The 17,090-nt window shown below is 40.6% G+C and overlaps 1 protein-coding gene across 1 annotated transcript in view; it reads left to right on the forward strand.

The window, feature by feature from the left end:
* GAREM1 (GRB2 associated regulator of MAPK1 subtype 1) overlaps positions 1-17,090 on the forward strand; it is a 101,749-nt gene that overhangs the window by 67,219 nt on the left and 17,440 nt on the right. Inside the window, exon 6 of the mRNA XM_029959378.1 lies at positions 10,275-10,405. Within this exon, the coding sequence (XP_029815238.1) occupies positions 10,275-10,405 (131 nt within the window). The remainder of the gene's footprint in view (positions 1-10,274; positions 10,406-17,090) is intronic.

The raw sequence follows: 17,090 nt of genomic DNA on the forward strand, positions 1-17,090 counted from the left end.
GCTGCTGACTCAGCCATTGTTCCTGTTTTTTACAACTCCTCCCATTCAGTTAATTAAAAAACCTGTTCCTGAGCAGGAAACAAAAGCACTTTTTATACAGAATTGATCTATGTGCATTTTAAAGATTTCTGCTCCCTGAATGCACTTTTTCTTTAGCTTTGTTTACTGCAGCCCAAGTGCCTGCCAGGGACAGTACTGTGGATGTGACTGTCCTCCTTGGGTGGAGGACACACCGTCCTACACTTAGGCTGGGGCGTGTTGAGCATGGGACGGGGTCAGAACCTGAGAGGCACAAAAGACTGCTCAGTGAGCAAGAAGGCAGTGAATGGTGCTGAAGTCAGGCCATAGAAATCAGGATACTTAGGTGGGTGTAGCAGGAGGAAAAAGATCTCTTAGCAAAAGAGCAGAAAGCATAAAGGGTGGTGGGTTTACGATTGAAGAAAGTGTCATTGCACTGTGGCAGAGACACTAAGAGCCTGAGTTTTGGTGAGTGTGGACTTTGAAGCTTTTGCAAAAAAAAAGGTGTTACTCAGTAAGGCAAAGTTAATGATTAAGCTCAGAGGTTGCTGCTGTTATTTTAGCTTAAGTTTTGATTTGCTAAGAAATAGAAGAATGTGTACGAAGTTGTTTGGAAAAGCTACTTTCATTCTACCAAATTTATTTCTTAAGAGACGGATACAGCTTTTTGGGTTTGGTATCTGAGGTAAATCCACAACTCACTCATGATTAGAAACTCTTTAGTCCATGTTGTGGTCAAAAATGTACTTCTGCGTATCTTAAATTTCTCCCTATAATTGCAATCTCTCCAGTCTTTTAATCAACAAAGTGAAATAATATGATTCAGAGCAGTCCTGGCACAGAGATTGTAACATGCTAGTTTCTAAATTGCAGAAGTTGTCTTTCTTCAATACAATTAAATTTTGGTCCCCTAAAATGATTAGCCCTCTTTCCAAACTCACCTATTCCTCTAAGAACGAAGCCTCTTCCATCTGTCAGTGTAAGACTTTTCTGTTGCCACATTTCCTTTATGAATGCTGTCTGGTTTTATCTTAACCTCAAATAAATATCATTTTACTTGTGTCCACAGGTAATGAGGAGATTAAACTACTCTCTGTAAGTGCGGGTTATGTTTAAAATACTTTTTATCAGAGCAAAAAATCCTCTTCATCTTTTTGAAAAAAATTTAGGCAATGGCATTAGAAGAATCTGTTCCTCTAGAGCTGCACTGAACTCGGGTCCTTAAATATTGCTGTCCTTAGAAAATATTCCAGTTTCTTTCACTGACGCTTCAGTTGCAGAAGCAGGTGAAGTTCACTGTTTAGCAACCAAGGTGGGGAGAGCGAAAGGGAAAAAAGGTTTCGTTCTATGTGGTTTTCCCATGAGGAGGTATCTGCTGAAGCAGGGAAAGGATGGCATTGGGTTTGTGTACTCATTAGGTACTTGGAGTCACGCAGAGTATGGACTACAGCTGCAACGTTGCTGGTGGGGGCATCAGCCCACACGGAACAGATTTGTATTACTGTGTTTTCTTCAAACTATAAGTCACAAGTTTTATTTTGAAACAAAAAAATGGGATTTTGCTCTGTCAACACTGAAGAGGAAATCTTAAACATTCATAATTTCTACTAAAATCAGTGTTAATGAGGTGAGCAACCCATGGTATAAAGGCAGAATATTTGGATGCAGCGGTGATATAAAATCCCAGCACGCTTCGCTAACCTTTAACAGGTATTCTAATGTGTTCTGTTTGAACCTGCTTGGAACTAGTAATATTAATTTCAAATGTTAACCAGGAGTTACTCTGTTACTCTTATCTCGACTTTCTCCTGTGCTTTAATTAAATGTTAATCTATGGTAGACAACAGTGTTCTTTTAACGTATGTATGTATTGGGATGAGTGTATACTGATGATTTGGGAGGAGATCACCTACTTCAGAATAGATCCAAAGGCAGATTAAGTCTGTGTTGCTTCTTATTTTTATAGGCATGTGATGTCTTTCACTGAAATAGGAAAGTCTACTTGGGCTGACACTCCCCAGGAGAGCATGCCATCCTCCTGCATGTCTTTATATTCACAGTCTTCAACAGGAAACTTACAACAGCTTTTGTTAATAGTAATTAGGAAAACCAGATGGTGTGGTAATCATCAGAGTCCTCTGCATGGTCAACTGCATGTGTGAACTAACATGCTGCCTATGGAACATATTCTTCATGTTTGTTGGAAGGACATGGGAAAGGAATAAAATTATGCTAATTACAAGTTAGATTGATGATAACCCAGTAAGTTAAATCTAGTTAACTTACAGTCCAGACACTCAAAACATGTGACCCTGTGAAATGGAACATTTCATTGCGGCAATCTTGTATTTGTGATGATAATAACTTATGAAACAAAGGTTAGAGGTTAGGCTTGTTTACCCTGTCTGTCTTTTTACGTCATCTGTAACCTGAAAGTCCCTCTCATGCAATATCTGTGAGTTAAATCTGCTTTAAGCTATTATCAGTCACCATTTGAACTGATTTTTCTTTGTTATGCCACCAACAGAATCATTTTTTTTTTTGTTATGCTACTTAAAAATCATAAGAGTAAGATAAGAGAAAAGAGAATGCTAGGCTGTACCATCCCCTTTGCTTTGCCAGCATAGGATTAGAGGTTTTGATTAGCAAGCATTGCATTGCTGTGTGGGAAACTTGGCTGGATTCCCTTCGCTGATCTCTGAGTTGATGTCTATGCATACGCACAGGTGATGTGTCAGTGGGCTGATGCTTCAACATGTCTCTCCAGGTTGTGATGCCTGACTCATTCTATCTTGGTTGAATGGGTGTTTGTGCCACAGACACAGTGAGAAATAAAGGCGTTTAAGGCTTCAAAATCTTCATAATACTTCTCAGAAGTAAAACTATTCATTCTGAAGGGCTCCTTCCCCATGAAATGTTGCACAATCTCTACTGACTGAATGTGCCTTTGTGCCTTGCCCTCTGCTTTGCAGCGCCATAAATTTAACTCCAGTACACTTGATTAATTCTGCTTGTATCATGTTTACTTAGGTATGGCTCTAGCTCATATTCCATCTGTTTTTTAACACATTCCCAAAATTTCCAGAAATTTGGATATGAATTGGGACACGGGTCCTCTTCTTCACCCCATTCTCAAGAAAAAAATATTGACAGGCAGGTCTTATAAAACAGTAGGAATATTTCAGTTTCTTTAACAGCTATTTCAAGGTGATTATGCTATAAGAATCAATTGTAGCATTTCTAGTTTGTGGCCCAGTTGTTATCTGTTGGAAGCTGTGTACCAGAGATACACTTGTGTATTTTCCTGTTGTGTTCTCCACCCTTTTATAGTTTCCTGTATGTTTTCAGCAGGCTACAATACGAAAATAAACAAAGAAATTCTTAGGAATAACTCTGAAAAATTTCCCTCTCTGCCCCAAACCGTTTTTTGCATTACTCTCAGATGCTATCAGTGTGGCAGATAAGGATGAACCTGTGCCTCTGGGTTATCTTTTTTTGACTGATGGGATGAACTTAGCATAGCACTGCATCTGTGTTAGTTTAGTGCCGGGTCCCAACCTGAGGTAAAATCGGTATCTCCTTCAATGGAGAACCCAGGGGTGACAGAGCGTGTGATTCTCTTTCCTGTGTTCTCTGTGGGCAGTGAAGCTTGGAACCTGTCTGCACTAGTTCATTTGTGGACTCCTGTCTGCTCCTGCTGTTAAAAACAGCCTTCTGTAATTCCATTTATACTTGCAGTTTCTCTCTGTGATGAGTCTTTCCCCTCTGCAGTGGGGACCCACCCGCTCTGCTGCTCCAGAGGACCTGAGTGTGCCAGTGGTCTTCTCTCCTCTGGAGAGATGTGGACAAATGCTCAGTTTCAACAAGCTGGAAGATGGCAAAAGTGAAACAAGGCATTTATTTCCCAGTCATCATCACTTTAGCATGTCTGCCAAACCATTTCACATTTACTTAGTGATAGAACCCTGAAAGAACTTCAGTATTAATTTTACACCTTGGTTCCAGTTAGTCACGTAATAGCTGTATCAATGATGTGACGGGTTCTTCTTTTGTTCTTCCTTTTCTGAGGTCTAGACAACTACAGCCACTGCTGAGACAACACTTCTTGCTGCAAAATGCTACATGTAGGTTCTATGCAAAGACATAATGGCAAATGTCAGTTTAAATAAAAAGTTGATTTTTTAAAAAAATTGCAGGTATGCTGGAGTGTTGTGATTATGTCCTAATCTATTATTTTAGAGTCTTTGATTTGCCATGCTCATTCATGGCTGCCTTCTCTAAGGATTAGGTAGGGTCGAAATAGTTGATGGGCTGGCAGGTGAGCCCATAAACTGAGTTTCCACTGAGGCAAATTTATGTCTGCATTAGACATTGAAGACAGTTGTGTACACAATCAGATAAAGTGTATATGGGTCCTTGTGAAAACCACTACTTTGCAACTCATGCAGCTGCATCTCCCTGGTATCTTGCAAGCCACTGCTCTGTGCCCTTCATTGTTGTCTTATTTATGCTTTTGGCTTGCACTCTTCAACCCTTCCCATTTATATCAAGTAATTTGCTCTCAGTTTTGTGCACAGGAATGCTGAAAAATGTAGGCAAAGATTGTCTTTTTCCAGAATGGTGTTATTCTGGCAGGTAGAGCCTTTCCTTTTCGAGTCAGCTCTGCTGTTCTTTTAAATACTAAAATGCAGTCAGCAGTCAATAAATATGAAACATAAACCTCTGCAGTACTTTTGGTACCCTGCTGTGCCGTCTGCACATTCTTGGGAAGTGCTGGGCTTTGCATACAGTCTCACATAGAGAGATGTGAGACTTAGTAAATAATCAAAGCTGCTGAAAGACAATAGAGCTCCTGCCTCCTCGGAGAAACGTTTAACAGCTAACGCAATTGAGCAGATGTTTCAGTGACCTTCCATGTTTCCTGCTGAAGACATGCTTTTTTTTTTTTTAATGGAATTTCTTTTTCCAGATTTTCTTTTTGGTACATGAGCATAAACATGCTCTTATCCTTTTATATCAATGAAAACTTGACTGCTTGTTCAGCCTGTGAACCCTTGCCATAGATAAGAACTGCCTGGGCCTAGGCACAGTGCAGACACTACAGAATGAATGTTTCTGTTTTGGAAGCATTCTGGACTGTTGGAAACTGCTGTGCTGTTTGATGGTAAGGGCTAAATCACAGTGAGAACCAGAGCATCTTACATTACAGAAATAACCTGTATAAGAGTTATGAATGTGTGCTAACCTACCAGAACCTGAGCAGTGGAAGCAGCAGAAGCTGGAATAGAAAGAGCTGGTTAATGCCCCTGCTCACAGACATTACAATGCCAGCCTCTGGCAAGAAGGAAGATCTTCGTACTCCTAGTGGGTTTTAATAAATGCCTTCATAAACTGGAGAATAAACCCTGATTTAGGTTCTTCCCTGCCTTTTTAGCTTTCCAGACTCATTTCCAGCAGTAGTGGATTTACTGTCTTTGCTGTAAGTACCTTCACAGAGAAATAAGAATTCATAATCTACAGAGATAATATATACTAGGATGAAACTGTTCCAATACTGTGCCTGCCAGAGGCCAGACAGAAAGATAAAGAGAGAGAAAGCTCGCAGGAGTTTTAATTTCTCCCTTGCATTTGGCTGCAAAGGAAAAACCACACCTGCTCAGTGGACCATGCAGGTATTTGATCTTTCTGAACCTTCACTGATTTGCTACAGAAACATTTCATTATTCTTTTCATGCTAATGAGAGAGAGAGGGCTGAACTTCTATAAAAGTATAGTTTGGGCTTTATATTTTCTTTATTTTTTTGTTAAATTCCTCATTAACACACAATTAAATTGGTCTGTGGTTTGTTTAAGCTTGCTGTCAGTTCTGTAAAATCTCCCAATGAAATCGTACCTCTTGTAAAGTGTCATAAAATTCCACTTCAACTTGCAGTCAAGCCAGACTTATGTCCATTAAACTTGTATTTCAGCTGTGCTGTCTTTTTTCTTTATGGCGACTTGAATAGAGACTGGGGAGAAACATAGTAAGAAATTGTCTCCTTACTCCCCATTAGTTAGTTACTTGACATCTGGCTCAAATGTGTATTGTAGTCTCCTCATAACCCTTCTTTCTCTCCTAATACTTTTACCATGAGGAAATAAATTTTAAAAAACTCTTTATAGGAAATCTCAAGTTATAAACCCGTCTTTTTCAAGGAAGGGGCATTTTAACTTCTACCCCTGACATCTTCCATGCACAGCATACTTCTTGATTTCATAACAGGCAGAGATTAATGCTGCCCTTCTATTATATGCTTTGGGATCTGTGTGTACTCCTCTGTCGTCAACCTCCTCGTGAACTGCTGCTTATTAACAGAGAAGGCACAGACGTCTTTGTGTTTGTGAGGCTCAGCTGAAGGACGGGAAGGATGGCACAGATAGCGACATAGACAGTTCTGAGCATCGCTTTGTACCGAAGCAAAGCTCCAGCTGATGAGTTTTTTCTATTATCTTTTTTTACAGGAACATGTGTAATTGTACAGTAGAGAGCAGACTCTGCTCCCGGTTGCACACAGCCTTAAGTACTTGTTCTGTGCTGAGGAATTTGGGACTTTTTTTGTAGAACTTTGGGTTGCAAGGAGTAACTGGCCTTTTCTTGCCACCAGATTGACTGTTGTTAAATACATAACAGTCACAGAAAAATAGTATTATTATGCTTCTGAACAGAGTAACTAGAGAACCTAGAATTAAAGACCACTGTCTCATTCAAAGGGCTGGATGGATATCATTCATGTCATGTATTACTATTCACTGTGTTGTTTTCCTTCCTTGTTCATGTGAATTTGTGCTTTGTTACTGGGTCCAACTCAGTTCCCACTCTGAAGTGAGAATTCTCAATTTTTTTGTGAACTATTATCACTACACTGTATCACAGTTTCAAAAAAATACGTAGCTTCCATGCAGTGTCATATTCAACTCCATTCTGTACATAGGGGGGGAGTGTTAAATTAGAAGAAATCTCAGTGGGTTTAGGTCTGCTGAGGTGATTTAAAATTACTGTGGTTTGGGCTTTTTTTCTTTGAGGAACTTAAAATGTGGCATGTCGTTATAAATTGTAATCACAGCTTGCTTCGAATAGTAACCACAGCTAGGGATCCTGCAAATCAGACCACTGGATCCCAAACTGGGCAATCAGTTAGGGTTGCATCTCAGTGGCTGTGTTGGTAGTCAAAGAGGATAGCAATTGAGAAGTAGGCAGGAGAGAGCAACAGCCTCAGGTCAGCCCATGGTGAACGAACACTCTGTGACAACTTCTGTTAAATTTAAGAACATCTTGCTCTTAATGACTATCTGTGAAATAGAGTTACTGGCTCTGCACTCTAGAGTAGTGGTTTTTCTGAGCTGTCAAATGCTCCCTGATGCAACTCATAGTCCCTGCTGCTGCATGATGTCCTGGCACGTCCTGACTCCACGTAGGAGGAAGTCTGACTTTACCCAGCTCCCCCCCCATTCCTGAGTTTCCTTTGCAGGAAAGCAGGGTGCCTGCACAGGAAAGGACCTGTACAGCTGGGGAATGCATCTTCCTCTTGGTTAGGCTGTGGCTGACAGGGAAATCTTGAAACGAGGACTTGCATGGTCTGTATGGCAGACTGGGGATTTAAAAGCACAGTTCTCTCTTCAGCTCTCCATGTCCATGCCTTGACATCCGTCACAACACACTTTACAGCATCAGTTATCTGAGCACCTCCCTGCTAATTGTTCAGATTCCCCTAGCCCAGAGGTGTTGGCTGCCTGACCCCTCCATTGCTTTGCACCAAAGAGGCTCAGAGCTGGCAGGCTGAGAAATTCAGCTTTAGTATGCTGGCATGTTTCTTTTGAGTATGTGAAGCATTTTACCAAATGCTTGTCCGCTGTCAGGTTTCCTGTTGCTACTCATAGTGTCTGCCAGGTGTAGCTTTATCACTCCTAAAATTTGTACTCTTAATCCCAGAAGTACTGTAAATTCTGGAAGAAGAGTTTGACAAAATTTGTCAAGGTGAGAGGATATGTCTACAATGAAAGTTTCCTTCAGTAATTAAACTGGCAATTAAACAAATTTACAAGGAAGAAAACCTCTGGAGCTCCTAAGCCCAAAGACACCCCTTCCCTGCTTTAGGCATCCTTGAGCCATGAGTTCCTCCTAGAACTGTGGAGGAGACTCTGGGTGGTATTGCTAATTGTGCTTAAAATCCATCCTCCTTACACAGTTGTCATTTACTCCTGTCTAAGGCAGAATGTTGCACAAGGCAGACCTTTGGTCTGGCCTGGAGGAGCCATTCCTGTAGTCAGCTGCATTGCTGTATTACACTATAGGAAGGGCTTCAGTGGGTCAGACCAAAGGTCCTGCTACTTCTACTCCGGTGTTGGTCTTCAAAGGACATGAATTGTGTGTGAATTGTGAGTGACTGGGCATTGGAATGGGCTGCCCAGGGAGGTGGTGGAGTCACTGTCCCTGGAGGTGTTTAAGACAAGACTGGATGTGGCACTTAGTGCCATGGTCTAGTTGACAAGGTGGTGTTAGGTCAAAGGTTGGACTCAGTGATCTCAGAGGTCTTTTCCAACATAGTTGATTCTGTAATTGTCTTGGTTGAACTTCAAATCAACAATCACGTGTGGTGAAGGTTATTAAAACATTTACAAAATACAGTCTTGCAGTGAGAAGTACTGGTATCTGTAATTACCCTGCTAATAATACTTCCAAGTTACTGTGGTCACTTTAGAAAGACAAAACACATGGAAGGGCATAAAAGGAAGTCTTCTGCCTTACAAGTTGATATTTAGACTTGCAACCACAGTGCTCGAGCGTACCGATTAGAAGGGTGTGCCTCTGGCAGCAGGGTGCTGGGGTTGGGCGCAGGAGCTGAGCCTCTTGCTCTTGCACCTCTCCTGGCGTGTGTGGGTGGGTGCACATGTGTGCACACACCTGGCAGGGTGGCGGAACTCATCTTTCTCATGGGGCGTCAGGGCTCACTGAGTTTGCATTTGTTTCCTCCTCTGCTGTTAGGTGGCCTGAAATAGTTCAGTGTGGGTGAATTCTCTGAACATGTCGCTGAAGTCTCAAGCCTGACGGGATGTAAAGGGGCAGCAGGGTGTTGTGCACAAGAATGCTGAAGGAGTGAGAAAATATTTCTGTAGGTGGCTGACATCCTCATGTATTGGCTGTATTTTAATGAAGCTGAGCATTGTTTGGGAATAATAATCCAGTGGCTGCATGCATTGCTAATTTTAAAATGTGATTTACAGGAACCATGGTAAAATCATAGATTTTACTCTGTCTTTTTCTCATTTTCTGCAGTTGTTTCCTACATCGTCTTGCTGAGACCAGCCTTTAACTTAGTAGTAGTTAACGTTTCTAAATTTGGAAAGATCACTCCACTGATTTTAAGTCACACAAACAGTAAACATGTCTGTCTAAGCTTTTGTTATCTCTGTATTTATAAAATAAAGCTTTTAAACTTTTAGTTCATAGTGCACAGAGGTGATTGATGCACCTGGCTATCCCTAGCAGGGCTGCCCGAGGTGGCTCCCTCCATGTTACTTCTTGCCTTTTACAAGACTTAGAAAATAGCCAAGGTTGTCATGCTGGGGGGAGGTAAAGTCAGTAAGAAACACTTCTTTCTTATGCTCTTCTGAAGGCAACCATCTTCAAAAGGATTTTAAATGTGTATGGCTTAATATCTTATGTTAACTAAAGGTCTCAAAGGGCTTAGTTTATGATTAAGGAAAGTTGGATGATATTCCACTCTTAGGGAAGCCTGGGGGGAAAAGGGTTTTAGCCTAGCATTTTAATAGCTGTTTGATGATGCTAAAAACAACCCCCAAGCCCTTATGTTTGTTGTTTTGGAGGTTTGTACTAATAGGTGTGTTTTCTTTCTGTAAAACTTTTAACATTAAGGGCCAAAAAGTGCTATCTGTGCAGATGCTATGACACTGAATTATGTACACAAACACTAATGCCGCCACAGTTATTTACTATTTCTAGAGAGCATGTGATAAAATGATCTTTTTAAATTTAACTTTGACTGCCACACGTTCTTTTCATTCCAACCTGGTGAAATTGGGTGTCTTTCATGGCAGGTTCAGGAGAATCTCTGCAGTCTTTCGTCTTCTTGTTTGGTTGCTAATAACCGGAAAAACTGACTGAGAGAAACACTGATGAAGTTGAGCCAGCAGTTGCCACAGTGACAGTTGTCCAGTATAAATATCTTACAATTCTTCTGTTTATCATCTGTTTTCAGGGCAGTTTAAGCTGCTGGAACAAGACCGAGATATTAAGGAGCCAGTGCAGTATTTTAACAGTGTGGAGGAGGTGGCTAAAGCATTTCCTGAACGAGTTTACGTCATGGAGGAAATAACATTCAACGTTAAGGTAGTCCCTGAATAAATATTTATCCCTGTCTAAATGATTAACTGTTACAACTTTTATATACATGGCAAGCGAGCAGCGGTGCTGTGTGGGAAGTGTGATTTTTGAGACAAACGAGCCCTTAGTGTTCCACATTCGGTGATGGTGCTCTTTGGGATCATTTATGCAGTCTTAAACCAACATGTCCTCTAAGGGCTCTCCTGCCCCATGGCACTTTGGGGAGCAGTCCTGATGATCCATTCAATAATTCATTTAATTAGGATGCTCCTGCCAGATTTTAAACAAATGTTGTTTGTTGCCCCCTTTCACCTCCCCCTCCAGCAGTCTGAATTTCATTCTCTGCTAAGCAGCAGCTGCTCAAATCCCTGTCCAGAAAGCCTCATTCTCAGAGAGCACACAGGGTGAAATGATGGGGTTGCTTGTCTCAAAATTACTTCAGCTAAATGACATTGTGAATAAAAAAAAACCAAAAAAACAAAACAACAATAAAAAAAGACACACTTGTTCTTTGTGTGCATGTGTGTTTGTTTGCGTGTGCACGCCTATTGGGCTCATCAAAAGGTCACTGATCCCACGAGATGGCTTGCTATCACCAAACACACTGCAGGGGCATGAAACAACAAAGACAGAACTTGTTCTTCCCTGTCCTGCCTATATGTGTGACACTACACAGGGTAGGTCAGCTCTGCCATCAGAACAGAGTGATCTTCAGGCTCGTCTGGTTTGCTCGAGTTGATACATCTCCTCAGACTGGTAGAAGAGCATCCTAGAGCTGGGTTGCACTGGTGTAGATCCACATCGTGTGCCCTACAGGGCACACTGGCTGACACTGCTGGTGCAAAACCAGTACACAGTTTCCTGGTCCCATGTGTAGCAAAATGGGGTTTGTATAAAAACCTTTTAATGGCTTTTTCTCTTTCTCGCACTGTTACAGATGGGGGACACCAGCTAGTTCACAATTTTGATAGGTGTTGAAGACTGCTGTAAGTGCAAGAGCTCATTGTTTAATTTATTTAGTGACACAGACTCACATCTTTCAAGACAGCAGGTTGTTTTCGTTTGTGCTGTCCATTAACCTGAACGTGTAAAAGAGGCTTTCATGAATGAAGGCTACATGAGAAAGTCAGAACACTTTTGTATCTTCAGGCCGTAGTTGGGCAATCGAGGTAACAAGAAAATTTCATTTCTGCCCAGAAAAATCAGTGTGACCTTGGGACTGCTAGCCTTCTCCACTGCTGTGCTGTTATTTCTTGTTTGATCAATGAGCAAATCAAGGGAGTGGCACAGTAAAATGTGCAGCTTTAATTTTCTAGGGAGAAAAGTATTTGTCTACAGACTTGTTTAAATGTAAAATGCCATATCTTGAGTTTAATATGAGTGTTTTTAAAACTCTTTGTCATATTTAGCAAACTGAGAAATAAGCATAGCTTACTGTTAGATACCAAATCCATTTTTAAAAGGTTTTATAGTGATACTCCTTAATGTAAATAACGGTAGTAATAATCCAGGTTTAACCTAGTTACACAGTTATCTTGGCAGTATTCCTCTTGGCAGTTTTTCCAGTTTCATAGAAGTCTATTCCAAGGTTATCATCTTCCAAAAAATAAATGAACTTAGCAGGATTTATTAAAGTGTTTAATAACCCTTTACATGCAAGAGAATTATGTACACTAAAATTTTAATATAGGAGAGATTCTGTCAAGCTGATTAGAGCAAAGGGAGGAATACTAAGTATGGTTGATTTCTGTCCAATGCCGTGTGCCCATTTAAATTCAGAAGAGAGTAGCTAATCCGATAAAAAATAAAAAAAAATGCCTAAAATATCTGATGAAGCAAAGCACTTAAGATGAGAAGAAACTCTGAAGTCTGGGAATTCTTTCTTGTTCCAAGCACTCAAGTCTTTCACGGATAATTTTTGAAGAAAGAGCCTGTGGATTTACACGGTGCCACCAGACAGTCACTGAATGTTATGGATCCACTTAGTGCAAACCTTGTGTGCAAACCTTGCTCCTCTGTGTAAATCCTTTGCTGCTCTGGCAGGACTTTACAACAGTGCTGCCACTCAGCAAACTGCCTTCTCTCTGTGATGATGGCCTGTGAGATCTTCTCCAGGGGAGTTACTTTAATTTTGCTTTGTGTATTCATTTTTAAAGAGAAAAATCGGCCACCCTATCCTGGAGAGGCAGGGGAGCTGGGTCTCCCTTCCTTCCTCGTGGCTTTGCAGCTGGGCAGGCTTACTGGGCAGTGTGCTGAGACAGGGGCTTGGGGACCTGCTGAGTATTTGAAGGATGGCTGTGACACATGCCATCAAGCACAGCCGGGAGGGGAAGGTGGAGTCACTTTTCACAGAACAGCATACAAAAATTTTAGATTAAATAAAACTCTTGTAATGGCTAAATCCTCTTACAGTAACTCCTTTGGGCATCTGTACACATCAGTACTGCACTTGGACACCCATTGGTTGCCTCAGGTACCCAGTGGCCAGCAGCACCTACAGGCACAGCAATTTAGAGTGTTCTGGGGATAAGTGAGTTTCACTCAGTCAATAGGTATTTAATCTGCTCCTGATGGAAAATTGGAGGGATCGTGTCCTTTCTTCCCTGACCAAATAGGTGGGAACCTTTCTTACATTAATATTCAGTGCATAATTGTAAAGAGTTTTGTTTATGTAACAGCATTGTGCTACAAAGATGAGAAATTTTTGATTCTCTACTACTAGGAGCAAAAATATTAAGAAAGTTGAATTACTGCAGGGCTCTAGCTTTTGCCGAAGCAACAGCAATAGATTTCTGCTGTCCACTGCTCTGGTCCTGTACAGGTGGCAGTCTGTACAAACACCCAAGAAACTATTTGCACTAAGACTTAAAAACAAACCCAAGAACAAAACCCCCATGTCATACTGAGCGCAATCCACATAAAGTTCTCTTAAAAAGCAACAGTATTGTCTGATAGATTGAACACTGGACAAGCCATGGATTCCTACACTCTAAAACCCAGCCCACTTAAGTGTTGCAGGACCCTTCATGTTTTCCAGAAAAACATTTTTGTCTTGAAGACATCACTTGCTCTCCCTGGAGAGTCTGTGAAGCTGTTTGCAGGCACCTTCCAGAATGGAGAGATGGGCTAGTGAATTAGCCCTAAATTGATTCTTTTCTTACCTGTCAAAGACATTGTATGACTGGTGTGAACTTTTGATACTGGAATTGTTTATTTTTTAATACAATTTTCTTTCCATAGTGATTTAACTGTACTGGCCCATACAGTGTGCATTTTGCCAGAAATAAATTTGTAGTGAAAACTTTGCTCTTTTTTGTTGTTTTGGGTTTTTTTTGACAAAAGTTAATGCAGTACAGTAAGGTAAAATTGATCTCCTCATTGTAATTCTAATGCCTCTCATCAACTCACTCTGAGTTTCCATAAAGCACATATATAGAAGGTTGTAACCTACAGTAGCATTTTTAAGTGCTGCAATTGTGACTTTGAAATTAGTTGGTGTGTAGGTTTTGGCTCCAAATTTTCTGATGATTCTTAATGCCTCCCCTCAAGAGTTAGTGCTTTCAGTCCCCTCTTTGCCTTGTGGCTTGATGCCAGCCTTATGAGACTGCAAGTCTTGGCTCCAAAAGGGTTTTTTTTTCCTTCTGTTTCCCCTCTGTCTCCAGAACACACAGGCTCGATGCCTTGGTGTCTTTCATTGGCAGTGCACTGCTGTGGCTGCCTCTTTCCTCCAGGATCTGTGAACGGCTTGAGTGAGAGAGAAGCAGAGAAAGCAGACCTGCTGCTGTGTGCCTATGTTGATGTACCTGTGAGAGGGTTTCTGCTCTGAAAGGAGCCTGGATGGTGAGCACCATTGCCTCACAGTGGCTCTCTGAGGTGACTTTCCTTACATCCCATATGAAAAGATGCTTCATGCTAGAGCTCTGCACTATTACCTGCCACATTTTGGGTCATTTTTAGAACGGTTTGATTTATTTGAGACATCTTTAAAGACCACTGAAGCCATCTTCCAGTGTAGCGATCAGGTCAAAGTCCCTCTTAGCCCAGAGGGAAATACATGTATGCTAACATGAAGAGTTGTACTTGCTGATTCTGTCTTGGGTGACAGACATTTAAAAAAGAAAAATGGGATACTGTCTCACTGAATTTAGTCAACTTCCTTGAAAAAGTTCACTCATTCTTTCTGCTAACAGCTCTTCTGAAGACTCTGTTTTACATTTTAAAAATCTTTTTCCATTTTGTGACTTCTAAAAAAAAATTATACTTAGTATATATTATGTATTAAATATACATGTAATGCTATGATTGGTTAGTTGGCTATAATAGTAAAAACCTTATGCTGTAGCTATGAATCAGAGACCTCACAGTTACAAAGAGCTCTACCAAAAAAAATCCTATTTGTGTTTTTAATGTGAATGCAACGCTCACATTACTCTAATAAAACCTAGCAGGTATAACAAGCAATATAAAGTCACAAAAAATTTTACGAGGTGTTCATATGTGTCCAAGTGATTAAAGACTTCTGCTTCAAACTTTAACAAATTAGAACAATTGGAGTCCAAGACAGGATATTGACTCAGGTGTTATCAAGTCTATTATTCTGAGTTAACCTTTCCTTAAGCAAAAGAAACAGTATACTTCCTAAATAATCATTCTCACTTTCCTAATGCCTGTCTTCTGCAGGACATATAGTTGGCTTCTAAAATTGCATGAGTCTAAAAATTCAAAACATTATAGTGACTTAACCCACTGCTGTTTTGCAGTGTGTTTGATAAGATGTCTGTAAGCCTGTAACCTTTCTGGTCAGCATCCTAGCATCAAAAGTGAATGGTTAATATGGATCAACATCTGGTGGTAGGGAGGGGGAGGGCAAGTACAGCAGGGACTAAGTTCTGATTCTGGGGGGTCCTGTGCATTAGGAATTGTCCAGTTTGAATATCTACTAGGGATTTCTAGATGGCTTTGGAGTATAGTGTGGCAAGCACTGCCTCTTTCACAAAGCTGGGAGGACTGATTATTCTCGACTATTACTAGGCAGTGAAAACTGGGAGGGAAGGGCAAAAGAGGGGGGCAGGTGAAGTAAAACTTCAGGAGTCATTCTTGGATTGAATGAAACATTATTGTTTCATATGCATAAAGCCCTCCTGGGTATGTGATGCAGCAGAATTAAGGCTTCTCAGGTGCTTTCTGCCTTCTGTAGTGTTACCTGTTTCTCAGAATTATAATGAGATTTTAACAGTTTGCCACAAAAATATGTGATTATTTCTGCATCAGTCTGTGATCTAGACCACCTTAACTCTGCCACTCTGCACTTCTATCTTCTCTGTCATATACCAGTGATATGCTGTGTCACATGCAGGGGCTGGGAATTGCCTCTAGCAGGTCCAAGTGTATAAAATAGCATAGGTCTCTGCTAGACCCTGCCAGCAATTGCATAGCAGGAAGCAGAGGGTTTCCAGGGAATGCTCTCAGCAGGGCTGTGGAGGAGCATAGGGGGTGCTTGAAGATGCAAACCCTGCTGGGTCAGTGCTGGAAGCTTAGAGGGTAGAAAGAGAAAGAGATGGGTTTGCTGTGGTGTTACCTGTTCTGCCTTCTAGGAATAATTTATGATATGCACTTTCCTGTTGCCTTTAAGTATACTATTTGGCATAGAACCATAGAATCATTTAGGTCAGAAAAGACCTTTGAGATTATCAAGAGTGACCATTAACCCAGCCCTGCTAAGTTCCACCAGTAAACTATATCCCTAAACTCCACGTCTATACATCTTATAAATTCTTTCAGGAATAGTGACTCAACCACTTCCCTGGACAACCTGTTTCAATGTATGACAACCCTTTCAGTAAAGAAATTTCTCCTGGTATCCAATCTAAACCTTGTCTGGTACAACTTGAGGCCATTTCCTCTTGTCCCATCGGTTCTGAGGAACTGCTATGCCTGACTCGTTCCTGGGCTTATGGAGGCCCTGTAAAGTTCACCAAAGGCAGTGTAAAGCCCAGCTAAAGTCCATGGCTCTTTGTTGATGTTTTTGTAAGTTTTATGGCTGTCGATAAAGTGAAATGTTTGAGTGAGCAAGACAGAGCAAATTTGATTTTCATATGTCATTGCTACAAGGACAAAGCTTGTCAAAGATCATTTAGCTATGTAATCTGAGAAACAAAAGCTTAGAGATGTCTGTGCATTGCTGTGTGCATTAAGAGATATATATATTATATATATGGTATATCTCTGTTGCTGATATTCTGGAACATGTATTTACCAACCATGTATGCTTTATAATGTTTATTAGTATGTGGTAATGAATGAATTAACCTAACACAAAAGGAGAGGTGTTAATTTTCTTGACTTTCAGAACCTAAATTTTAAAGTATACTTAGCCTGCTGAGATGTATCAGCATTTCTAACATCACCACAACTAGAATTTAGTGGATGAAGTTGTATGGTCTTAGACTTTTCATTTCACTTTTTTGGGTTTTTATTACAATTTTGGATAGCAACTGATACCTTATATTTTTGTTCAGAAGGAAGAGTGCAGAACAGTATTTTTCTCAGAATGTCAAACTAGAACCATGGCATCATCTTTATTTTGTTCCAGCACAGTAAAATTCAACCTTATTCAACCATTTTTATCCTGTGACTGTATTTTTTAAAAATAAAGAAATTTTTAAAAATAAAGAAAACTTTTTAAAAATAA

The sequence above is a fragment of the Manacus vitellinus genome, unplaced genomic scaffold, assembly GCF_001715985.3.
Source record: "Manacus vitellinus isolate BGI_N305 unplaced genomic scaffold, ASM171598v3 scaffold_1_pilon, whole genome shotgun sequence".
Lineage (NCBI taxonomy): Eukaryota > Metazoa > Chordata > Aves > Passeriformes > Pipridae > Manacus > Manacus vitellinus.